The sequence below is a fragment of the Hypanus sabinus genome, chromosome 1 (genome assembly GCF_030144855.1).
Source record: "Hypanus sabinus isolate sHypSab1 chromosome 1, sHypSab1.hap1, whole genome shotgun sequence".
In the NCBI taxonomy this organism is placed as follows: domain Eukaryota; kingdom Metazoa; phylum Chordata; class Chondrichthyes; order Myliobatiformes; family Dasyatidae; genus Hypanus; species Hypanus sabinus.
Genome location: NC_082706.1, coordinates 35604279 through 35631343, shown reverse-complemented (window position 1 = coordinate 35631343; position 27065 = coordinate 35604279). Strand labels below are relative to the sequence as shown.

At 43.1% G+C, this 27065-nt stretch overlaps 1 protein-coding gene across 1 annotated transcript; it reads left to right on the top strand.

Annotated features, from left to right (window-relative positions):
* The first annotated feature begins 8515 nt into the window (after window positions 1-8515).
* Window positions 8516-26611, top strand: LOC132392756 (gamma-glutamyl hydrolase). Its single transcript, XM_059967075.1, has 9 exons — window positions 8516-8745; window positions 13255-13369; window positions 14196-14246; window positions 15430-15514; window positions 16316-16454; window positions 20963-21069; window positions 21522-21615; window positions 23207-23344; window positions 25052-26611. Exons 1-9 carry the CDS (start codon window positions 8652-8654, stop codon window positions 25165-25167), a joined length of 939 nt encoding a protein of 312 aa, XP_059823058.1. The 5' UTR covers window positions 8516-8651; the 3' UTR covers window positions 25168-26611.
* The last annotated feature ends 454 nt before the right edge of the window (window positions 26612-27065 follow it).

Below are 27065 nucleotides of genomic sequence, written 5' to 3'. Positions count from 1 at the left end.
TATGTATCTAATATTACTATAGGTGTAAAAAAATATATTTTTCCTGGAGGAGTTCAGTGGTTGGGCAGCATCTGTAAAGGAACATGTACAGTCAACACTTTGGGTTGAGACTATGCATTTGCACTGAAATCAGTAGCGAGTATAAGACCATAAGAGAAAAGACAGAGTTAGGCCATTTGGCCCATCAAGTCTGTTCAGCCATTCAGTTATGACTGATTTATTATCCCTCTCACAATGGTCAAATGCAGTGGCCACGAGTGGAAAGTCTGGGCTGAGGAACCTTCCAAAGGAAGTTGAGGATGCAGGATGCAGTTCAATGACTTACTTAAAAGGAATAGGGATGGGCAGGAGGGGAAGGGCTGGTGGAGAGAATGAGACGGGGAGTCCCAGAGGTTTGAGGAAGAGATAATGCAGGAGTTCTTAGCAAAGTGTCAAGCACAACACGCTGGAGAAACTCAGCAGGTCAGGCAGCATCCGTGGAAATGAACAGTCAATGTTTCGGGCCAAGACCCTTCGTCAGGACTGAAGAAGGAAGGGGCAGGGGCCTATAAAGAAGGTGGAGGGATGGAGGGATGGTGGGAAGGAGAAGGCTGGTAGGTGCCAGCTGAAAAACCAATAAGGGGAAAGATCAAGGGGTGGAGGAGGGGAAGCAGGGAGGGGATAGGCAGGAAAGGGGAAGAAGGAATGTAAGGGGAAAGCACTATGAGTAGAAAAAGAAGGCGGAACCATGAGGGAGGTGATAGGCAGCTGGAGGAGGAGGCAGAGTGAAACTGGGATGGGGCAAGGGAGAGGGAGGGAATTACCAGAAGTTGGAGAATTCAATGTTCATGCCAAGGGGCTGGAGACTACCCAGATGGTATATGAGGTGTTGCTCCTGAGTTTGGCCTCATCATGGCAGTAAAGGAGGCCATGTATGGACATATCTGAATGGGAATGTGAAGCAGAGCTGAAGTGGGTGGCAACTGGGAGATCCCGTCTGTTGTGGCAGACGGAGCGGAGGTGCTCCCCCAATCTGCATCAGGTCTCGCCAATGTAGAGGAGGGAGCACCGGATGCAATAGATGACCCCAACAGACTCACAAGTGAAGTGTTGTCTCACCTGGAAGGACTGTTTACACTTAGCAAAGTGTGGTGTTCTGAAGATGTAGATGTCTGTCAGTTTGATCCCTTGGAGAAGGCTGGTGGATGAGAGCTCAAGTGAACAGATGACCCATCGGTGAGTATGAGCTGGGGTGGTGACAGAAGATGTGGTGTTAGATTCCAGTGGACAGTTCCAACACCTTCCCAACACTGGTAAAAGTTTACAGAAAGCTGGCACATATACTGGCCAAGATAGTGATGATGCGATCTAATGGAAAGATAGCAGTGAACAGGGAGGACTCTAAAATAGTCACTCCTAAATAGGGGATTTCAAAATATAAAGCTTAATCAATAATTATGTAAGCTCACAGTAACACCCTGACATAATCATGAATATGTGGTTGTACACTGTTCTGATTAGATTGTCACATTGAACACCTCTTGCTCGTTCGTCAACTACAAAATGAGAACACATCCTGTTGGTGACTCAAAGTTTGCGCTTACCAATTTTCCACAGAGTATCCCACAGGTTTCCACTCCTTGGGCTGTATTGGCCTCAGCAAGCTGGAGAAACTGCTGACACAGGCCGTTGGGAATTGCCACATTACGGAGTTTGTCTGCAGAAAAATCTGGAACAGAAAACAACAATAAATCATGTGTACGCAGCAAGTATCCAAATTACTCAGTATATCTCTCACCATGTGGCCAAGCACTCATATGCGTATAAAATTTTACAGTTTGGCCCACTGCCAGCCAGTCCCACTTGCCTTTACTTGGCCCATATCCTTCTGAAACCTTCCAATCTACATACCTAACCAAATGTCTTTTAAACATTGTAATTGTACCTGCCTCTACTATCTCCTCTGGCAGCTGGTCCCACATATACACCACCCCTACGTAAACTCATTGCTCATTGCTCAGCCCTCCCTTCAGTCTTTCTGCTCTCAACCTACACTTCTGTCCCCTCGAGTAAGGCTCGCCGACCTTGGGAAAAAGACTCTGACCACCTGCCCTAACAATACCTCTGGTGATTCAGAAATTCTGAGAGGCACATGGAGGTTAGAAAGCCAAAGTCTCCTTCACATGCCCTGTGGTTGAAGACCAATAACCTCGTCAACAGTAGCTGTTGAAATTGACTGTATAGCTCCTTCCATCCAAGTCCCAACTTCTCACTTCCCGCAAAAGAACAAGATAGAGAGGAGATAGCCAGTATAAAGAACTGGGGGTGGAGGGAATTGTTGGGCAGGCCTAGCAAGGAATAGGTGGATCCAGCTGAGGAGGGGTGATAGGCTGATGGAGTCAAGTGGGGAGGGAAAAGTAGAAATAGTGTCAGAGGCTTGAGGTAATGGGCTGAAGCAACACAGGGCTGCAGATGGTAGAATCTTATTGGAAAAGGGGAAGAGTTTGGAATCAGATAAGGTTGCTGCTAGATCCTCTGAGTTCCTCCTTTCTTACTTACCTCTACTGGGGCATAGGCTTCTGATAGCAGCTCGCCAGAGCCTTCTGTCCTGGGCCAGTCTTTCAAATTGCCCCCAGGTTCAAAGTGCAAGGTATATTTATTATCAAAGTATGTACACTACATACGGCCTTGAGATTTGTCTCCTTACAGGCAGCCACAAAACAAAGAAACCCAATAGAACCCATCAAAAAGAAGAAGGCCGCCCAACACCCATTGTGCTGAGAAAAGCAAAACAGGTCGTGCAAACAATAAAAGCAAGCAAGTTACGTTCAGAACTGAAGTTCACAAGAGTGAGTCTTCAGCCGCAAAGCCAGTCACAGCCAGTCTCGGTGTAGCCTATCAAAGCTCCCAGGTATGAGGTCTTTGGAGTTTCTGTTAGTGTTTCTGCAGCTTTGGGTTTTTACGGGATGGGGTTACTAGTCCGGTGCCCATGCCTCCTCCTTTCACAGCTGGGCTTGGGACCGTCCATGGTGGAGATTAGAATTCCTTCAGTTGTTGCATTTTTGATCCAGATTCCAACATCTGTACTCAGTCGTGTCTTCATTTATCATTTATTTATCTGCAGAACTGTCTTAATTTGTAAAACAAATTCTGTAAAGCAAAGATGCTTGCAAAAACAATGAAATGAAAAGTTTCTAAGTATTAAAAAAATTACTGTAAAGAGCGGTAACCAGTAAAAAAAAACAAAATTAAGTCATTATTTGATGTGACCACCCCTTGCCTTTAAAACTGCACCAATTCTCAGGTTCAATTTTATAGGAAAATCGGCTGGCAGGTTGTTCCAAGCATCTTGGAGAACTTGCCACAGTTCTTCTACAGACTTTGGCCATCTCTCTTGCTTCTGTCTCTCCAGGTAATCCCAGACAGCCTCAATGATGTTGAGATCAAAGCTCTGTGGAGGCCACACCATCTGAAACCATATAAAGATTCAAGAGTGCCCAAGACTTTTGCACAGAGAGTCCTTTCAAAGGCATGCCCTATGCAGAGACCCACCAGAAATGAAATTACAAAACACAAGTCCTTCGTGTAGGTTTTTACCCAGAAGGATTTGGAGGGTAGTGAAGGCAGAGTGGAGCATGATACATGTTGAGATTAAGAAGGTAGTGCTGGGCCTTCTGAAAAGCATTAAACTGGTATGCCCCCAGGGCCTGATGGTATAAATCATAGAATATTGGAGGTGTCAAGTGATGAGATTGCCAGGGCTATGACAAAGATATTTTTGTGCCATTGCTAGCATCAGATGAGAGCTCAGTGAACTGGACAGTAGCAAATGTTGTGCCTTTGTTCAAGAAAAGAAGTAGGGATTATCTATGTAATTATAGGCCAGTCAGCATTACATCAGTGATAGGGAAGCTATTGTAATGGATAGGGTTTATGTCAATTTGGAAAGAGACAGTTACCATGGCTTTGTGCAGGGCAGACCATGCCTTATAACCTGTTCGTAGTTATTTTCTGAAGGGTGACAAAGAAGGTAGATGAGGGTTGGGCAGTGGACTAAAGTCTCCATAGACTTTAGTGAAGCATTTGCCCACCAACACCCACCAACAGTGGGCAGACACGAGGAAATCTGCAGATGCTGGAAATTCAAGCAACACACACAAAATGCTGGTGGAACGCAGCAGGTCAGGCAGCATCTGTAGGGAGAAGCGCTGTCGACGTTTCGGGCCAAGACAGTGGGCAGATTCACAACATACGGATGCATGGGAATCCAGGGTGAATTCCAAGTCTGAATTCAGAATTTGTTCGGCCACCAAAGACAGAGAGTTGGGGTGGAAGGTTGCTGTTCTGGCTGGAGATCTGTGACCAGAGGTTTTCCCCAAGGATCAGTGCTGGGACGTTTTGTTGTTTGTCATAAACAGTGGATTTCAGTTAAATAAGCCATTAGTTAATTGGGGCAGGTGATTATTTGGACCGACCCTTAAAGGTCAAGAAAATAGCCGAGATGCCCTTTGTTTATTTGGGACACCATGCCACTTAATTGGGACAGTAGACTGCTGCTAAAGTTCCTAAATGGCATCAGTCACATGCACCTGTGTGGTGGTTAGACACTACGCTGTGCTTAGAGTGAATGATTTTTCAATAGTGTCAGTTGCGTATGCTTGTGTTACATTATCCTTTTGGGCTGATGGACACTGAATTAAACAGCAGTGATTTCTGACACCACTTCAGGCACAGAGGTAATAAAGGCACTGTCCACATTAGATGATTTTGTTTATTTACAGTCAATCAAATGAACAAGGCAGTGTACGCTGGATTAATTCCTCCATTGATAACTATTAGGAACTAATACACAATTTTATAGTACTATACTAGTATTGGTTGTGTTTTAATTTGTTATGTATTTCATTTAAATATATAATTTGTTACTCAGTTAAATGGTAGTTCACCTTTTTTTTATACCTTTTATAACTATTTCCATAAAACTTCAGCTAATTGGGGCAGCCATTTAATCGAGCAAAATGTACCGATGCGTACTGATTAACTGGAGTCCACTGTATTTCAATGACTTGGATGAAAATGTAACACGTACAACACGCTGGAGGAACTCAGGACTTGATGAAGGGTTTCGGCCCAAAACGTTGACTGCTCGTTTCCACGGATGCTGCCCGACCTGCTGAGTTCCTCCAGTGTGTTGCACATGTTGCTTTGACCCCAGCATCTGCAGTGTACTTTGTGTTGGATAAAAATGTAGGTGCGTTAGCAAGTTTGTCTATGATACCAGCATTGGTGGAGTTGTGGGCAGTGCAAAGTACTATCAAAGAATACCGTGGGATATAATTCAGTTACACACAAGGAAATGGAATTACTTCCAGGCAAGTGTGAGCTGTTGCACTTTGGGAGGTCAAATGAAAGAAGTCTACATGCTAGTGGACACTTCATAACATCATTAAGGTTCAGAGGGTTCTTGAGGTCCAGGTCCATAGTTCACTGACAGTGGACAGGGTGGTGAAGAAGGTGTATGGAATGCTTGCTTTCATTGGTAGGGTTGAGTATAAGAGTGAGAAAGTTTTGATAAAACTATAGTCAGACCGCACTTGGAGTATTGTGAGCAGTTCCAGCTGTCCCACTATAGGAAGAATGTGGGATTGTGGGGAGGGTGCATGAGAGGTTTACCAGGATTATGAGGAATTGCTGGACAGACTGTGGTTGTTCTCTCTAGTGTTACAACCCAAGGGGCGACCTGATAGAGGTTTTCAAAACTATGACAGACATAAATAGTCAGAATCTTTTCTCCAGGGTAGAAAAATCAAAAATCAGAGGACATTCTTTTAAGGTGGGGTGGGGAGGGGGAGGAGTTTAGAGAAGATGCAAAAGTCACTTTTTTTCCATATAAAGTAGGTGTTTGGATTTGGGTGCAATGGTAGTAGAGGAATCAGACAGTCTGATGGAATTTAAGATGCTTCTAGGTAGACACGTGACTGTGAAGGGAATAGAGCGATGTGGATAACACACAGGATGAGGAGGACAGTTAGAATAAATTGGCATCAAGATTGTCACAACGTCATGGGCTGAATGGCCTGTCTTGGCGCTTTACTATTCAATAATTGATGTAAATTTCATGTCACACGCCGGTGATAATAAACCTGATTCCTGAAAAAGTATTTTAACACATCTTGGAAGAACAGCCATTGACAAGAAAGGCTTCATGCGTACATTATTCTTGAAAGTAAATAACACCTAATTTTTTGAAAGACGTCTGACACAAGGAGAAGGAAACAAATGTGAAGTGACTCGTTTTTAAAGAAGTTTGTGACAAATTCTACTGCTTGGAGGTGGAAGTGAGGAGTGGAATGTTCCTGTTGTTGGCCAGAAGGAACTAAAATCTGCAAATCAGCAAGCAGGAATGAGCTGGGGGGCAGTGGAAGGAAACGAAGCAAATGTTGTGAAGGAATGGAGGCTGCCATTTTGTGAACTGTTGAGTCAACTAGTTCTTGCTCACTGAAGGTCTAATTAAAATAGATGAAACTCGACACAGTGATTTTCCTGCCAATGGTCTTCTAAACCCAAGAAACTGGGTGGTGCGGCTTCAAATTTCAAAGTAAATTTATGATCAAGTAACATATATGCCACCATATAGAACCATGAGATTCATTTTTTGCGGGCATACCCAATAAATCCAATAATCAGATAGGATCAATGAAGGATCATACCAGTGGGGCAGACAACCTCTGTGCAAAGGACATCAAACTGCAAACACAAGAAGAAAGAGAATGCAACAGAAATAAGTAAAAAATATTGTGAAGGTGAGATGAAGAATCCTTGGGGTGAGTTCATAGGTTATGGGAACAGTTCAGTGAAGTTATTCCCTCCGGTTCAGGAGCCTGATGATCAAGGGCATGTTCCGCACTGTAACTCTACATGAATACATTCCCACAGCATTTAGCTTTGCAGAAGTGGCAGGTTTGTGAAATGAAGAGCCTGTGGTTTGAGGTAATAGGAACCCAGATTTGGCTGACCTAGCTGAACTGGTTTGAACTGGCCTGATTTGGGGCTGAAAGTTACCTTAGCTTACATCACCAAGGACGTGTTTTGCCTTGTTTTTAAATCATAAAAGGGATTGGTTGTGTCCCACGCATAGACTTGGACTGATTTCTGTAGCTGATTTGATTGACTTGAACAAGCAACTAGAAGAGGAACAGGATGTGCCGGGATTACAAGAACTAAGAGCGGAGAGGTGGTGGCAGGGAGATTCCTTTGGCATAGCCCTCTGCTGGAATAGTGGGTTCAAGTTCTATTCCGGCTACCTTCAAGCATAAAGCTCCAGTGTGCACGGTCTTCCCGATCAGATTCGGCCGAGGCCCGGTCTGCTCTCTCAGATCCCCTGGCGCCTTTCGAAGAAGAGCAGGAGGTTTCTCTTCGACGAATTCCTCGATCAACATTGTTAAAATAGCTTAACATTATGGCATTGTTATACTGGTGGGCAAACAATTCTAACCGAAAGGAGCGCAAAGCTCTTGGGGCGGATGAATGGAGCGGCAAAGACCCGCCACGAGTACTGAATGAACAGTACTAAAGTGTACAATGCAAAATACTACCAGGTGGTGATTAGCAAAACAAAAATCACACTGAGGCTGCCAACTGGACCCTACAGTTTGGAACCGAAACGTGGACCTCTTTCCCACAGATGCTGCCCGACCTAAGTTCCTCCAACATTCTGTGTGTGTTGCCGAGGAGAATGGGGCACTTGTAATGCAGCAGCCCAGAGCAGATCAGACCCGTCCGCCCTCTTCTTCTTGTGTTGTTTTATGGCGATTTGTCCATCAGCTTTAAGGTGCATTACCGCCACATGCTTGACTGGAGTGTGGATCGTTTGACAAACAGGAGGAATGAAAAGATTTCATTCCCTAAATTCTATATAATAAACCAGAGTGTTTCAGATACTTCATGACATAGGTCCGTATTTCTCTTGAAATCCCACTTAAAATGTCTTCTATACCCACAACAGGTTTTTTTGTTTATCTGAAGCGCTCCTGTCATCTTCACTCTTTCTCTTTGATTCTACTTACACTTTATCAATACATGTTCAACTGTTTCTGGTTGATTACAGTATTCACACAACCCAGCTGGATGTATCCCTATTTTATGTCATGTGTAATTATGACTTGTGTGTCCAATTCTTAAACGACTGATGATCACTTCTATCTTTCTATGTCCGTCTGATATTCTTTGGTATTTGACTTGCCTTTGTATTTTGTAGTTGTCTCCCTGTTTCACTCTCATCCCAATGCTTCTGCCATGTCTCCTCAATACGTGTTTTTAAAATGCTTTTGACTTCCGCTTTGCTTAGAGGGAGCTGGACCTCTATTATAGACAATTTGAGTGATTGTTTAGCTATAATGTCCACTTTTTCATTACCCTCCACACCACAGTGAGCAGGAACCTAAAGGAAGCTTACTTCTACCCCACTTTCGTCCGCCCACCACCGGGGGTGGCAGGTGACCCCGCCCCGCTACAGTACCGCCCCCTCTGACGTCGGCGGCCGTCACGCTGGGGGGGGGGGGGAATGCCGGGGAGCACCCAGCCGGTCCCCTTACACTGACAGCCGGGTGCTCACTGACCGCCCCACCGGGTGAGACAGACCAAGCCGCCGCCGCCGCTACCTCAGCCGCACAATGACTCGAGCAGCGGCTCTCCTCCTCCTCACGATCGGCTGCAGCTGTCTTGCTGGACTCCAGGCGCTGAAAGTCAACCAGAGACCCATCATCGGTAAGTTCCAGCAGAGGGGTATGCAAAGGGATCTCCCTACCACCATCTCTCCGCTCTTAATTCTTGTAATTGTGGCACTTACTGTTCCAATTATTGAAATCATCAGTCCAAGTCTATGCCTTGGCATCAGTAAACATTTCGCCACCTCCCGTGTTGCCCAGTGGACTCAGTAGGCATCTCCTGCCCCTATTGTTGATCGCTGGAGGATTTCGTACTCCAGTAGAAGCAAGTTATCCTCGCCCCCTCCCCAGGAATGTGGAAGAAAATCCCAAATATATTAATGGGTTGCGGAACTCCTCAGCTATTGCTTCATAGAAGTCACATGATGGGTCATTTAGAATTGAGCAGGGGAGAAATTTCTTTAAGCAAAGGTGTAATTTTGAGCCGCTGGATGGAACGGAGGCCGAATTACTTTCTATATTTGGGGAGAAGTTAGATGTAATTGCACTGGCTAAGAGGGTAGGATAGGAGTGGCACGGTAGGTAAACTTTTATTGCGCCAGTGACTCGGGTTCAATTCCCTCCACTGCCTGTAAGGAGTTGGTACTGCAGGGGTCTCCCCCCACATCCCAATGATGTCAGGGTCGGTAGGCTAATTGGTCACGTGGATATAATTGGACGGCGTGGACTCGTTGGGCCAGAAGGCTCACGCCGCCCGGTTGCTGTATCCATAAATAAAGGGTGGGGAAGATGATATTGAGCTTGAATCATCAACCGCACGGAGAGGCTGAGCAAGATCAAGGCTCCCAATGTCCATTGCCCCCAGTTCTTTCAATTCAACATAGCAATTGTGTTGCTACCAGTGCATCCACGCTTTTTCTCATTTAGGGGATATGCCACTTAACTGCCTTTCGGAAGGGGTACTAAGCCATCTTGCCCTGCTCCAGTCTTCCTGGTCAGATATATCCTGTTGGGTAGTGAGTTACAGGATATGAGCACATAGATCTGCAAAAAACAGCAATACCTACCAGTGGTTTCCTGCAAACTTAATGTGAGTTTCCTAACTGCGCATTCTAGATTTCCTTCCCCTTTCTCAACTCTACACACAACCTAGGTGATGTCTTCGACGAAGATACATTGGTTTTTGCAGAGACCCACAGCTTGGCTACAATGCTGTTTTCCTCCTGGTGTGTCCCTCTGTTTCTGGAACATTGAAACTGCCTGTCCAGCTTCTGGTTAGAAATATTACATAATATGGCGTGGAAGCATGCTTGAGTCCTGATGAAGGGTCACAGCCCGAAATGTTGGCCATTTACTCTTTTCCATAGATGCTACCTGGCACGTTGAGTCCTCCAGCGTTTTCTGTGTGTTGCTATGGAAACGGGCCTTTCCGCTCAAATGGTTCAAGCCTACCACAGCATTCTCCCTGGTAATCCAGTTACCTGCATTTGGCCCATAACTCTCCAAAGCCACTCCCTTCCAAATACCCATCCTAATGCCTCTTAAATGGTGCAATTATACCCGCCTTGACCACTTCCTCTGGCAGCTCATTCTGGATACTCACTAACCTCTAAGTAAAGAAATTACCTCTCAAGTCTTGTTTGAATCTCCCCTCTTATCTTGTGCTCACTAGGTTTGGACTCGTCAAACCTAGAGAAAGGTCTATGACTGTCCATCTTATCCATACTCTACGTGATTTTATAAATTTTTTGTTAATAGATTGCCACCCCCAATTCTACTGTGCTCCAAGAAATAAAGGTCAAGCATGACCAACTCTCCCTACAGCTCAGGCCTCTGGTCAAAGGCAGCATCCTCGTAAATTTCTTTTGCACTCTTCCCAGCTTGACAACGTTGTTCGTATAACACAGTGTCCAACACCATACACTGTACTCCAAGTACAGCCTCACAGCAATTTGTGTACCAGCAACATAATGTCCCTACTCTTAAATTCATTATTCTTACTGATGACAATCAGGATAGAATCTCAGATGGTGACAAGAGGGCGTACAGGAGTGAGATCTGCTAACTAGTTGAGTGGTGCCGCAGCAACAACCTGGCACTCAACATCAGTAAGACAAAAGAGCTGATTGTGGACTTCAGGAAGGATAAGACGAAGGAACACATACCAATCCTCACAGAGAGATCAGAAGTGGAGAGAGTGAGCAGCTTCAAGTTCCTGGGTGCCAAGGTCTCTGAGGATGTAACCTGGTCCCAAAACAACGATGCAGTTATAAAGAAGGCAAGACAGTGGCTATACTTCATTAGGAGTTTGAAGAGACTTGGCATGTCAACAAATACACTCAAAAACTTCTATAGATGTACCACGGAGAGCAATCTGACAGGCTGCATCACTGTCTGATATGGGGAGGGGGCGCTACTGCACAGGACTGAAAGAAGCTGCAGAGAGTTATAAATCTAGCCAGCTCCATCTTGTGTGCTAGCCTACAAAGTACCCAGGAAACAACTTCAGTTTTAAATATACCCACGGACTTGGCCTCCACCACAGTCTGTGGCACAGCCACTACTCTATGGCTAAAAAAAATTCCTCCTTACCTCATTTCTACTGGGAGAATCAACCTTCAGCCATCACCCACTGCTTTCTATCATCAAGCCAATTTTGAATCCACCTTACTAGCTGACCCCTGAATCCCATGAATCCTAATCTTCCAGATCAGCCTGCCATGTGGGACTTCATCAAAGTCTTACTGAAGTCCATGTAGACTTAATCTACTGCACTACCTTCATCTATCCCCATAGTTACCTCTTTGAAAAACTCCAAAAGATTCATCAGACATGAGCTCCCACACACAAAACTTGGCCTCCAAAGTCATCTGTGGCAATGAATTCCTCAGATTCATCACCCTCTGGCTAAAGAAATTCCTCCTCATTTCTGTTCTAAAGTGGCGTCATTCTATTCTGAGGCTGTCCCCTATACTCCCCCATTATAGGCAACATCTTCTTCACATTGACTCTACTAGGGCCTTTCAATATTCTATCATTTTAATGAAATCCCCCCCTGAGTGTTGCCAGTTACAACTGAATAAAATATTGCACTGCAGTGAGGCCAGGTTCATCCTTCACAACATTGGGAAAAGACAGAACCTTGGCACATAATGACTTTCACTGTTTGACTATTTCTGTTCTATACACACAGCCTGCTGCACTAAACACAAAGGTGGCCATCAGAACTGGGGTGATATCAGATACTTTGTCTCCACTTTTTCTCAAGACTTGTACAACCTGACTCTACCTGGATCTCCGTATGAAACGGAAGATGCCCCACGTGACTGTCACGGCACAGGAGCTGAGCGTGGGGCACACCCACACCACTTACAGGAACACTGAGAGCACCGTGTAGCTGATGACCAGGTTCTCAAACAAGAGAAATCCAAGCCACCCACACACACACACACACACACACACACACACACACACACACACACACACACACACACACACTCACACACACACACAGAGACACACACACACACACACACACACACACACACACAGACACACACACACACACACTCACACACACACACAGACACACACACACACACACACACACACACACAGACACACACACACACACAGACACACACACACACACACACAGACACACACACACACACACTCACACACACACACCACACACACACACACACACACACACACACACACACACACACACACACACACACACACACACACACACACACACACACACACACTCTGCTGGAGGAACTCAGCAGGCCAAGTAGCATCTATGGAAAGGAGTACAATCGACATTTCAAGCCGAGACCCTTCAGCAGGACTGGAGAAAAATGCATTTCCTTTCCTTTTTGAAAAATGTTACTTGCCTATTCTAAACATAGAATCAATTCATTTTGCCAGCATCTCCACATCCTCCTAGCATTTACCGCATTTCTTAATATAGAGCCTTCATTGCATTTCAGATGGTCCACCTGAATCAATTTTATGAGTAAATAAATATTTTTAAATAATTCTTATTTATATATATACTCTGTAGTTGTTATATATTCTTGTATACATTAATAAAAATACTGAACAAGCAGTAAGTAAAAGTAGTTCTGGGATTATCTTCCATGGATGTTCTTCATTGTTGGACAGTGATATACTTGGGTAAAGTGCTGTTGGACTTCGACTATGGACTTTTCTTTGGTCTTATAGTTTTTTATATTCTCTGTTTTTTGCCTGAACTTTCTTGTTTTTTTTGTGTGTGCAGGGGGGTTTGGGGGGTCAATGTGCCTGTTCATCCTTTTTGTGCTGGGAGGAAGGATTTCGGGGGGGGGGGGGGTTGATGACCGGGCTGCCATTCTTTTCTGATTTGGTTTTGTGGGTATCTAGAGGAGAAGAATTTCAGAGTTGTATACTTTGATAATAAATGAACTTTTGAATTTTTTACTTGTATAACTATACCATGCAACAGTGAAACCTTCCAGTGAGGAGGGAAAGCTGGAAGGCAAATTGAATGACTTTGCATTCCTACGTTTTCCTTCCCTAATATGGTGCTTATTAGTTTTCTCTACACTTGCCTTCTCCATAGGAATATTGGCACAGGAATCCCATGATCCAGTCCTTCATCCGTATGGGAAGACTTACATTGCTGCACCTTACGTGAAGTATCTGGAATCAGCAGGCTGCAGAGTGATGCCAATCAGGTACGCTCCAGTGTCAACTCCACAAATGGTATTGAATTGGGTTAGATACGCATCCCATAATAAGAGCAGTTTTATTTTTCTCAGTCGAACTACTTTTTAAGTGTGTGTACGTCTTCTTAAGCCCATCACCCTTGCTGGGGCGACAGCAGCTCGCTGGAGTCCTCTATCCTGGGCTGAAGATTGATCGGCCCTGTGGCCTCCACTTTCACCACACGACTTCGTACGTCTTCCAGGCAAAGACCCTTCCTCTCCCAGTCTTTGGAGTTTCTGTAGCTCTGGGCTTTCATGAGATGGGGTTTCTCGCTACCTGCCTAACTCTCCTCCTCTCGCAGCTGGGCTTGGGACTGTTAAATGTGTGAACAATGGTAGAACAAAATGGTGTATATCTATCGTCAAGTATCTCTTCTTAGCTCGGTGTTGCTTGAATGTCTTGAAGCTAATTACGGGGAAGTTGATTAGAGTTATTTAGATGGCAACAATGATTACCTTCAGGAAGGATTTACTCCATGGGTTGTGAGCATTTTCAGAAGTCCTGAGATCATAAAATGCATACGATTAGTGTTACTAGCTAACATTTTCCTTTCTGAGGTAACTTCTGCAGCAAAAACAGGAGGTTGTCTAAAGTGTGCAGTTTACACCAGCAAGAGTATGTACTTTAAAGACTGGGGGAGAAAATTGTTGGGGATAAGAGGAAATCAATCCAGGTTCATAATTAAGAAAGTGTTCAGTAGTTTTTAATTTAGGTAATCAAATACAAGGGATGCTTTTGTAAAGTGTGAAAAATATGTTACTAACTTTGGTGTTGACATGCTTATTTTGAACACAGGATGAATTTAACCCATGAAGAGTATGAAAGAATATTCTATTCAATCAATGGGTATGTAAATTAATAATTTAATCTTATAACTGGTGAGCTGTCAAAATCTGACTACTTGATTTAAACCACAGACATGCCTGCTGTAAGATTTGCATCCTACCTGTGCTGTAATTAATAGTCCTGTGAATTATCTGCAGTTAATTAAATATCTTGAGTCTTTATTGAGCTATGTACCTACATTCATACCTGATCCTACATTGATCCACAGAACAGGTTCTTTGGCACTCACTGACCATCAAATACGTTACAAATTTTAAATCCGTGTAATACCATTTGGACCGATGCTTCCGTCCCTTGCTGATTCTAATTTTTGTTGTGGGGCTTCTCTTCCAGCACACACTCTAGCAGTGCATTCCAGATTCCAACTACTGGGTGAATAAGTTCTTCCTCTCAACCCTTCTTGCTCCTTAAGCTAAACCTGTGACTTTTAGTTTAGATATCTGAGCCATGGGGAAATATTTCTTCTCCTCCACTCTATCATCTAACCTTTAAATTTTGTTTGGCCCTTTACTCTCTGCCACTCCAAAAGCAGCTGACCAACTTCATCCTCATATTTACCCTTTCCCAGGCAACATCCTGGTGAATCTCCTCTACACCCTCTGCAGTGCAATCATACATATCTTGTGTTTAACAAATGCACTTCCTCCTTCCTCCTCTCGCACCTCAACGTTCCCATTCTACACACCCACTTCCCCAGCACTCCTTGTGGGAATATCACTGAGAATTTGACTCTGATAAATGTTGGACTGACACCCGGAGCATTCCCCTGTGCTTTCTCTCCAGAGTCACACTGTAAGGGTCTCTGATGTCCACGTAGGAGATAAGGATTTGATTTAATATCCATCACTATTGCACTGGGTTGTTAGCCAAGGTTATCTGCTGAAGGTGCAATTTGAACCCACAACCCGCTGAATGAAGAGGCAGAGGGCTCCCAAATCACTGGCATCTGAACAAAGAATTGTGCCAGTGTTTGCTATCAATGTTATGAACCACATCAAGAATGAATTGGTTAAAATATTATGGAGGAACAAGGAAAATGGGCATAATGTTGCATAAATTGATTCTGTTTACAGTTACTGCTAAGTATGTCCTAGGAAAAAGAATCTCCAGATTATATGTGGTGACATCAATGTACTCTGATAGTAAATTTTGAACTTTTCTATCATCCATTTCCTCTTCCTAGCATTCTCATACCTGGTGGAGCAGCTAACTTGAAGACATCCAATTTTGCTAAAGTTGCAAAAATGTTCTATGACCTCGCAATGAAGGTAAGTTGGGTAATTGAGTACAGGAGAAAATCTGCTGATGCTGGAAATCTGAGCAACACACACGCAAAATGCTGGAGGAGCTCAGCCGGCCAAGCAGCATCTAGGAAAAAGTACAGTCGATGTTTCAGGCCTAAACCCTTCGGCAGGATTGGAGAAAAAAAGCTGAGGAGTAGATTTAAAATGTGGGGGAGGGGAGAGACGAACACAAGGTGATAGGTGAAACCGGGAAGGGGAAGGATGAAGTAAAGAGCTGGGAAGTTGGTTGGTGAAAGAGACAGAAGGCCATGGAGAAAAGAAAAAAGGGGAGGAACACCAGAAGGTGGCGATGGCAAGCAAGGAGATGAGGTGAGTGAGGGAAAAGGGGATGGGGAATGGTGAAGGGGGGGTGGGAGGCATTACTGGAAGTTTGAGAAATTCATGCCACCAAGTTGGAGGCTACCCAGATGGAGTACAAGGTGTTGATCCTCCAAACTAAGTGTGGGGAGCATCATGACGGTGGAGGAGGCCATGGAGGTAATAATGTAGTTGTTCTGAATTTAATTAAGACAAAATTGGCCGAATATTTTGACACATCTGCAAGTTCGATTCTCTCTTGCCTATTGCTACTGATCTCAGATTTCTAAAATGAATGTGAGGTCCGTCATGGGGATCTCACAAGCTTTGCCAGAGTCATTGATATGGATTGATGCACCAAGTGCCTTGTTACTTTAGAAGTTTAACAGGAATGGATTATTGCTTGCAACCCATGATTATTAAATTCATTCTTCTGAGTTTCATCCCGTTTCTCTGTTGTTTCTACAGGCCTTTGATAGCGGTGATTATTTTCCTATATGGGGAACCTGTTTGGGTCTACAGGTCCTGGCCATGTTGACTGCTGGAAAGAACTTACTAATACACACTGACAGTGAGAACATTTCACTCCCACTTAATCTGACCAATGGTAAGAACGCTTTGTGATAAAGTATCATGACTGTAAAAGGAATGCAGTCGGACTGTGCTGCAGTACAAGTTTGGACAGGTTAACACTGTAAACAAAACTCCCATGCAGCGTCACTTTAATCCAAACAGCAAGAGAGCAGGTCACACTAATCAGGACCAAAAATGCTAAAATCAAACTTAAAAAAGAATACAATGCATAAACAGGTCAACAATCTTTCAGTCATTTGCCAAATAAAGCCAGTCAAAAATGTAAACCATAACATAAGCAATAGGAGCAGGAGTAGGCCATCTGGCCTGTTGAGTTTGCTCTGCAATTCAATAAGATCATGGCTGATCTGGCCATGGACTCATCTCCATCTACTTGCCTTTTCCCCATAACCCTTAATTCCCCTGCTATGCAAAAATCTACCCAACTTTATCTTAAATATATTTACTGAAGTGGACTCCATGGCTTCATTGGGCAGAGAATTCCACAGATTCACCACTCTCTGAAAAAAGCAGTTCCTCCTCATCTCCGTCCTAAATCTGTTCCCGGAATCTTGAGGCTATGTCCCCAAGTTCTAGTCTCACCAATCAGTGGAAACAACTTTCCTACCCCTATCTTATCTATCCTTTTCAAAATTTATATGTTTTTATACGATCTTCCAAATTCCAGCAAGTACAGTCCCAGGCAACTCAATCTCTCCTCATAGGCTAACCCCTTCATCTCTGGAATCAACCTGGTGAACCTCCTCTGCACCACCTCCAAATCCCAGTATATCCTTCCTCAAGTAAGGAGACCAGAACTGCACACAGTACTCCAGGTGCCTGTACAGTTGCAGCATAACCTCCCTGCTCTTGAATTCAATCCCTCTAGCAATGAAGGGAAACACTCCATTTGCCTTCTTGACAGCCTGCTGCACCTGCAAACCAACTTTTTGTGATTCATGCACAAGCTCTCACAAGTCCTTCTGCTCAGCAGCATGCCGCAATCTTTTACCAATTAAGTAACAATCTAATCTTCTATTTTGCTTCCAAAGTGGATGACCTAGCATTTACCAACATTGTACTCCATGTGCAAGAATGACAGTAAGAATGCAAAAAGTGTTGATGGTTTGCCAGTCCTGTTGGAAAAGTCTAGTGATTAATAATACAAAATAAATGGAGGTGCCCATGAGGTCATGTGTATTTTGCATCAGGGTTAATGTAGATGACCCAACTAACTTCCCAGAAGCAGCCTTAAGCCAGGAATTGAAAGAGGGGAACCATCTCAAAAAAGACTACAGTCACACAGAAAATATTACAAAAGAAATGGTGGAACTACAGCTGAACAAGTTTGGAGATGAGCCTTAGTTGGTGGGGGAGGTTCTACTTTTCCAAAATTGGCTAGATTTTGTGAAGATTCTATATTTATTGCAAATGTAACTCAATTTATTGAGAACGGGAGAGAGACAGAAGGCAGGAAGTTTCAGGCCGTTTAGTTTAATAATGTTAGATTCTATTAAAAATGACATTATATCAGGGCCCTTAGAAAACATAACAAAGTAACCAGGCAAAGTTCAATGGTTCAATTTAATATCAGGGAATGAAAACAGAATACAACTTGAAATTCTTACTCTTCACAGAGACATCTATGGAACAAGAAACCCCAAAGAATGAATGATTGCAACATCAGAACCCCAAAGCACCCCACCATCCCATGCACAAGGTTATTGTGAGAGGGAAGGCAAGGGCTTAGATTTCCGAAGGCATTGATAAAGTGCCACTTCACATGTTATTGTGGAAGATAACTACTTATGGTGTAGGAGGTAATGTTGGTTTTAATTGGCTGGCTGAAGAGTAATCGTGTATTGGCCTTTATCTGGTTGGCCAGTTGATGTGCCTCAGGAATGGTGCTTTGTCCTCAACTTTCTGTAATTAATACAAATGTAGACTTCCTAAATTTGCTCACAAAACAATCTATGGTTGACCTCCTTCTTTAAGTAAGATAGTTAATATATTGGAATTAGTTCATTGGATTGCATGTGGGTTATCTTGTAAGCAAATGACCAATTGCTGGAAGAACTCAGCGGCCAGTCAGCATCTGTGGAGTGAAATAGACAGTCAGTATTTCAATTCAGGACCCTTCATTGGGACTGAAAGGTAGACGGAAGACAGCTAGTATGGAAAAGTGAAGGGAGGGGTGGGTCAAGATCTGGCAACGCAATAGGTGAACTCACACCACCAGGCTCAAGAACAGTTATTACCCTTCAACCATCAGGCTCTGGGAAAAAAAAGGGATAACTATACATTTAAAAATCATTTATCTTGTTATCTCATGCTCGTTGTTTATTGCTATTTATTTATTACCTTCATTTGCTTAGGTTGTTTACAGTTTACAGTTTCTGATGTTTCCAGTTTACAGATCCTGTTTACAGTTACTGTTCTATAGATTTGCTAAGTATGTGCGCAGAAAAAGAATCTCGGGGTTGTATGTAGTGACATGTATATACTAATTTTACTCAGTGAAGAGGAATGATTGGCAGATGGAAAAGGGAAGGGTGGGGGTGATAGGTAAAGGTAATGAAGGCCAGATGATGGAGTGATGTGGAAGGTGGAGCATGAGTGAGAACTAAGTTAAGGGTATTGGAGGTGGACAGAGTCAGTAACTCTAAGATCCTCATTTCAGAGGATCTGTCCGGGATCCTGGGACCAACATGTAAATACCCTCACAAAGAAGGCACAACAGTGTCTCTACTTTCTTAGAAGTTTGCATTGATGTCACCAAAAGTTTTGACACTTCTATGTATCGAAGCCCAGTGGAAAGTATCCGAACTGGTTGCATCACTTCCTTGTATGAAACACAAGGAAAAACTACAGAAAGTGGTGGATACAGCCCAGTCCATCACAGGTGACGTCCTCCTCGCCACCGAGCACATTTACACAAGAAGGCTGCACCCATCATCAAAGACCCCCTACCATTCAGGCCACGTCCTCTCCTCACCACTACCATCGGGTATGAGTTACACAGGTCTTGGGTCTCACACCACCACCAGGCTCAGGAACAGTTATTACCCAACAACCATCAACCATCAGGCTCTTGAACCATTCGCCACAAATCTGAACTGATGCACACTCACTTTCAAGGACACTTTACAATTTGTTCTCAGTGTTATTTCTATTCGCACAATCTGTCTTCTTTGCAGATTGTTCAGTCTGTATCTGTTCAGTTTTTCATCAAGTTCTGTTGTATTTTCCTGTAAATGCCTGCAGAACATGAATCTCAAGGTGGTACATGGTAACAAATATGTTCTTCGATACTCAATTTTACTTTCTTTTTACAATATTTTTATTCAGAAGAAAAAAAAGATTTACAAAGTGCAACACATAGATACATCTCAACATAACTTGTGTACATTCATATATTGTAATAAAATTGATCAAAATGTTATAGCATAACACATAAAGGTATACCACTCTGTAATCAAAAATTTAAAGATGTCATAGATCATAAAAGAAATTTTATATATAAAAAAAGTCAACCCCCTACCAACTACCAAAGAAAAAAGCTGATGGATGACAATGGATAATTAGAAAAAAAAAGACATATTCACTTAAGAAGAGAAGATAAAAATATACATAAAAGTCTGTGCACTGTTTAATAAATTGGAAAAGTAATTTAGGAAAAGTCCCCAAATATCATAAAAAGATTGTTTCAAATTTAAGACTGAGCAGCGGATCTTTTCTAAATTTAAATAAGACATAATATCACATAGCCATTGAAGATGTGTAGGAGGGGTAGACTCCTCCTCTTGCTTCATTTGACCAATTGTCAAATAAATTTGCACTCCCAAAAACACCATTTTTACAGATACCTTCAAATTAGAGATTTTCTACATTTCCAATTAGCTACTTTTCCTATAGGTCCTGATAAAAATTTACTGAATGATCTTTTAAATTTAAAACCGTTTGTTAATGGTTCTATTACCGGTATCTATAACGTTGATTGATTCTAGACAAGACTTTTTAGATAAAATAAAAAAAGCTTGGGAGGATGACCTAAATTGTCAGATTTCTGATGATAGATGGAATAAAAATCTTAAACGGGTTAATAAGTCATCTTTCTGTGCTCGTCATTCTCTTCTACAATTTAAAGTGGTTCATAGAGCTTACATTTCTAAACAGAAGCTGTCCAGTTTTTACCCGAATGTTTCTCCACTTTGTAATAAATGCAACTCTGCTGATGCCTCTTTAATGCATATGTTTTGGTTTTGCCCTACAATTGAAAAGTTTTGGCGGGAAGTATTTCATACCTTCTCACAACTTTTTAGTGTCCAATTTGACCCAAATCCCCTTACTGCCTTGTTTGGTATTATTGCAAATGAAGATATAACTTTAAATACTCCTAACCTACAGGTTTTAGTTTTTGCCTCTCTTTTAGCAAGAAGAGCAATCTTGTTTAAATGGAAGGAGTCTACTCAATTTTACTTTGAACTTTGTATTCTGAACTTCATTCATCAACTCACCTCAGCACCATTTCTTTCTTCCCAGCTGCTGCATCTAGCAAAATGTTTCAGAACTTTCCACCCGATGTTTACAGAGCATTGTCCACTGAGCCTCTGGCTGCAAACTTCCATCACTTTTCCCTTTCCATGCAGGTAAAGTTTGACTAAAGTCTGGTATGTTTCTGCACCCTGTGCAGTCAGCAGGTACTGTGCAGAGCACAAGGAATTCTGTGAGAAGCTAACGTAGGGACCGGCTTGACACTGTTGATGCAATATAACTTAACAGGTGTAACTACATTGCGGTGTGACTCATCGTATGCACCCACTGCACTCAAGCATGTTAAACACCAGCATTGTTGCCGACTCCGGCAAATTTAAATGCTTTAGGGGGAAGAGGGATGAAGAACCAGTTGAGGGAATGAGGAAGATACTTACATCAGTCACTTAATTAGATTAAGTAAGTTACTCTTTTTCAAACAATAGTCACTGGCAAGTAAAATCAATTCACTCATCTAAATGTATCCATCCAGAATGGTGCTCACCTTCCTCCCTTGTAGCAAGCATGTATTTGCTTTCTGTGTACAATTGTTTCTGCTTTTTCACAGGCCTTTCAGGATAATGAGAAGCTAAATAAATTCTTTTCGATCCTGACCACGAATACCGATAGGAAGGGCATTCAATTTGTGTCAACAATGGAGGGTAAGGCGAATGAAGTGATTGCTATTGTAGAATGAAAGTAAGAGGGTAAATGGTTGTTCAGTACAATTTCCTTATCTGCCTTAGTCATCCTTGAAATATAAAAATCATTAAGAATTGTTCAGAGAAAGTCAATGTGTGTTTTTCACCATTCTTCCATGTACCTTATTAACCCTCACTGTAGAAATAACAGGTTGAGAAGCATTTTTTGTAGAACTTGCAGACCTGTTAGTACCTCCAGTTGAACTCTGTCTTTTCGTGTGTTTCTCCCTAGCCATCAGTCTGTGGTTTTGTATTGCCACATGCTCTTGTGTGTTTTCATGGTCCTGTCCCCACTCCTGCTCCACTCCGGCCCCTGTATCACTGAGTACTCCGTCTCTCGTCTGTTTCTCATTATTACCTGTATTGCTGCCACCCGTGTCTCATTGTGCTCCACCTATCATCTGCCTCTCTGTTTATTGCTCAGTGTATTTCAGTCCTGTGTTTTCACCTGTTTGTGGCCAGATTGTGCCAGTGAATTTTCCTGAGCCTTTCTGGCATTTGTATCTGTACTCTGTCCATCTGAATATTGACTCTGCTGGATTCCTGTTTTTGGATTTACCCTCACAGTTCCTTTGTGGGCAACATCTTCCTACACAGCCAGCTCTCCTGTACCAGAGGAGTCTTCCATACCCCCAGGGATAAGCAAATTTAGAAACCTCAGAGATAAGGAATTGAGTAGAATATTCTTTTCCAAGAACCTCTTAATGTAAGAAGCATTTGAAGTGAACAATCAAAATAAAAGTAATATAAAAGCCAGGTAGATACACAGGATAAGGAAACTGGTGCATGTTACTGATGTAGTTGGATCAAGCTCAATGGGATATTTTTGTGAAAAATTGGGTTGGGCTTTTTGTGAATTTTGGTACTTTTTTTGTGTCTGTGTGAGTTACTTTTGTGTGCTGTCGTTTCCTCCTGAATCCTAAAGATGTGAAGGTTAGTGGGTTAAGTAGCCTCTATAAATTCCCTCCAGTGAGTAGATGGAGGGAGTTGAAGGAACCGTGGGAGACTAAAATAGGATTGATGGGTTAGTGTAGGGTTGGTGTAAAAATCGGTGCCTGATGTTCTGCATGGATTTGGTGGGCCAGAGAATTTGTACTTCTCAATGACTTTCTGAAAATATTCCACAAGACTTTTCTCTGTACTTCTATTGGAATAATCGCTACACCTCTCTCTGTAATTAGACCTTGTTTACCATTATCCTTTCCCTTCTCCAGCTCTGTATCACTTTCGCCAATCACCTTTCCAGCTCTTAGCTTCATCCCACCCCTTCCGGTCTTCTCCTATAATTTCGCATTTCCCCCTCCCCCCACTACTTTCAAATCTCTTACTATCTTTCCTTTCAGTTAGTCCTGACGAAGGATCTCAGCCCGAAATGTCGACAGTGCTTCTCCCTATAGATGCTGCCTGGCCTGCTGTGTTCCACCAGCATCTTGTGTGTGTTGTTGTTAGAACTGCACGATGATCTGCTTTAAGGTCAGGATGAATGGATGGTAAACCTGGCTATTTTCACTTAGGTTCCTAATGAAGATTTTTCATTTGTCCATCACTCCAGGGATCCGTTATCCTTTCTACGGGGTCCAGTGGCATCCAGAAGTAAGTCGGTTCCAGTGGCAGCCGGATATGGCTTTCCCGCACTCTCCGCATGCGGTTCAACTCTCCTTTCTCCTCGCTGATTTTTTCGTAAATGAAGGTACAGTGTTGACAGCCAAGAGCGTGAAGGGGAGCAGATCACCATATCCAAAAATAGAATTTCAGTTTGGCGGGGAGGGGCAGCAGGTGGTATAATGGCCAGCGTGATGTTATTACAGCACCAGCAACCTGGGTTCAGTTCCCACCACTGTCTCTGTTGAGCTACTATGTTCTCCCCATGACCACGTAGGTACTCTGGTCTCCTTCCACTTTCCAAAGATGCAGGTTACTTGGTCACATGGACATACTAAGGTGTCAAGGGCCTGTCACCATGCTGTATCTCTTTAAAATTAGATCTTTAAAAACTTACTTTTCTTTTTTGTACATTGATGAATAATCTGGAAGTGAAAACCAGAAGAATTAGATCCTCACATAAGTGTTTAATGTGGAGAGAATTGTTTCGCCTACACTGATGTCATGAGCAGCATGTCTGGTTCTCCTACTTCGGTTCAACTGACTGTGAGGCAGCTCGAATGCTGGTGCTTCCTAGAGGTCAGCTGGTGCTGGGAGTGTTGCACCTCTACCAGGACAGTCTCAGGTTTATTGATTCCACCATTCCGATTTAGCTGAGTTTAATCGGGGTGACACCAAGGGATTCTGCAGGTGCTGGAGACATTGAGAAGCTCACACAAAACGGTGGAGGAGCTCAGCAGGCCAGACTGCGGAAGAAAGTCAGCAGTCGGCATTTGAGCACCGGAAAGGAAGGGGGCAGAAGCCAGAATTAAGCCAGAAATGAGGGTTGGGTGGGGAGAGCATAAGTTGGCAGGAGATGGGCGAATCCAGGAGAGAGGGGAAGGTATTGGAAGGGTATGATGCAAGAGAGGTAAGGAAGTGACGGGTGGAAGAGGGCTGGAGAAGAACAGGGAATCTAGTTGCCCAGCATCTGCTGCAACTGCCCCTTGGTGGCCACTCCCCATTCCCACACCAACCTGCATATCTAGGGCCTCCTCCACTGCCACGATAAGGCCAGATGCAGACTCGAGGAGTAACACCTCACATTCTGACCTGGTGGCATCAATATTGATTTCTCTAGCTTCCAGTAACTGCTTCCTTTCGCTTTCCACCAACTCCTCACCTTTGTTCTCCCTCATAATGGTGGCCCTCTCACCCCGGCCAATTGCCTTCCCCCGGTGCCCCACTTCCTTCCTTTTACCCCATGGCCCACTGCTCTCTTCAATCAGCTTCTGTCGCCTCTTCCACCCATCACCTCCCAGCTTCTCCATCATACCATGCTTTGTTCCTGAATGCTATCCAGTGACCTTTGTTAATGTGCTGGTGTAGATTTTTGCAGAAAACACCATTCCCCTTCACAATGATTATAACGCAGCTAAAGGCCCTGCTGGTGAGCAAATGAAAATTAGATTGAGGTATTGGATTTGAGCTCTCTGTTACTGCGGTTCTCTTCTCAGATTTCAGTATAAATTCTCCATTTACTTCCTGTACTTGCGTTTGCCTTCTCTGGTGCAAAGAGAAGCCCGAGTTCACCGGGAGGGCACGTTTTCTGAGGATTGATCACTGTTTCAGCTGAGTCTGTCATTATTCCTGCTGCTGTCTGGAATGAGGATGATGGTCATAACACCAGTCAAATGCTGAAGACACCACTTATCCCGTTGTTCGTTGTGAACCCGTTCCTGAGGTCAAAGACCACTATTTTGATAAATCGCCTTCCTGTTTTACTTGCCGCTGACTACAAAAATTTCTTTCACAGCCCGGAAGAACTTGCATTATTTCCCAAGCCCAGAAGAAGAGAGGGCCTCTCTGATATATAACTACAATCCACGTTATATACCTGCATCCAGCTATATCCAAGTTTATTTCTTCTAAACAAATACAAAGGTGGTACCAGTTACTGTGATAACATTTTTCTTTAGCAAAATCCGCATTATAAACACCTGACTGTCAAGCTTATCTGCTTGGAATGAATATGATCATCACTTATAGATTCTGGCCCTGAACTTGTATAAATCTGTGTGCACTATTAATACAATATGCAGAAGTTGGGAGTTTGCCGTTCCTAAAACCTACTCCATAATTTCCCCTTTATTTTGTTCTGTCCACATTATTTGTATGTTGATGTAATTACTTCAATGAATATTTATTCCACAGGTTGCATGCTTTAGCTGTTAGTTCACTGGTACTGCATCCCAGTGCAGCCACAGAATGGTGTGATGTTAGTTCATTTTAGGTAATGTTCTGGTTGATGAAGGACCACAGCCGAACTGATGCTCTTTTTTTAAAATCACAAACAAGAGAAAATCTGCAGATGCTGGAAATCCAAGCAACCCACAGAACAGATTTCAAATTTCAAATCTACCAAAATGACAGTAGCACCGAAGCAAAATTAAAAACAGGCGGACAGAGTGAGGGGGCTGAGAGTGAAGGTGACAGCAAAGACAGACAAATATAAATCAGAGAGCGGCGGGAAAGGAAACCTTATTCCTGACTGGTTGATAACAGATTCCAAGCAGCATTACCAATAAGAGTTCACATGTAGTGCAGTAACAGACTGAAAAACTTTGAGCACACATAAAATAAAAATATTAGGATATTCTCTTCCAATATTTCTTCTTTGTGTGCTGTTGTGTTCTGATTAAAGAGAATAGGAGTTCCTTCAGCCCATCTACTCTGTGCCAAACTATTTTGCTTAATTCCCTCGACCTGCACCTATAGCTCTCTATACCCCTCCCATCCATGAACTTATCCAAATTTCTCTTAAATGTTGAAATCATTTCATTGCACAGTCTCACCACCCTTTGAATGAAGAACATCCCCCTCATGTTCCCCTTATGTATTTCACCTTTCACCCTTAACCCATGGCCTCTAGTTCTAGTCTCACCCAACCTCACTGGAAAAAAGCCTGCCTGCCTTTACCCTATTTATACCCCTCATAATCTTGTATAATTCTTCCCTCATTCTCCTACACTCCCAGAGAATAAAGTCCTAACCTATTCAACCTTGTAATGAGCTCTTCGGGCTTGTGCAGTGAGCTGGAGAGCGTTGGCCTCCGAGGTTTTTAAGAGCACCTGGATTGGTTAATTGTTGTTTAATGAGTCATTATCATTTAGATTTCCTTGTGTTTTTATCCAGCAACTCTGGAAAGTGGTCTCCTAGTGCTTTCTGTTTAAGCTTGTTGATCGGCTTGGGGGACTCTGTGTTACTTGTATTATTTAAGCAGACGCCTCATCAGCGCCAATTAGAGGTCCTACTTTTCAGAATGTAATGTCTCACTGTTGGAGTTATTATGAATAAACTGTGGTCGTCATCTCTACATTGAAGTCTGTCTTTCCTCTGCACTTGGGTTCTGATATTGCAAACGCACATCAGGTATAATTCAGGTCCTCAAGTCCCAGCAATGCCCTTGTAAATTTTCTCTGTACTCTTTCAAACTTGTTGATATCTTTCCTGTAGGTAGGTGACCAGAAATGCACACACAGTTATGCCTCACCAACATCTTCAGTACCAGAACTTTTTGGCAAATGTTTGAGTTTCAAGTAGGCAGAATTGGGAAGCAGCATGGAGGTTCTTTTGAGTAAGTACCTTCTGATACTTATTAGAGGCGAGATACCTGACCATGGATGTTTTTCTGTAATGGAGGTAGAAGATGGTTCACCAGGCTTATTTTGCTTATTTTGTAAATGCAAGTGAATATTAGGATTGAACTTGTGTCTTCTGGGTTGCTCTGCTTGAGAAAGAAAGGAGAGTTTTTCCACATCTAATAACCG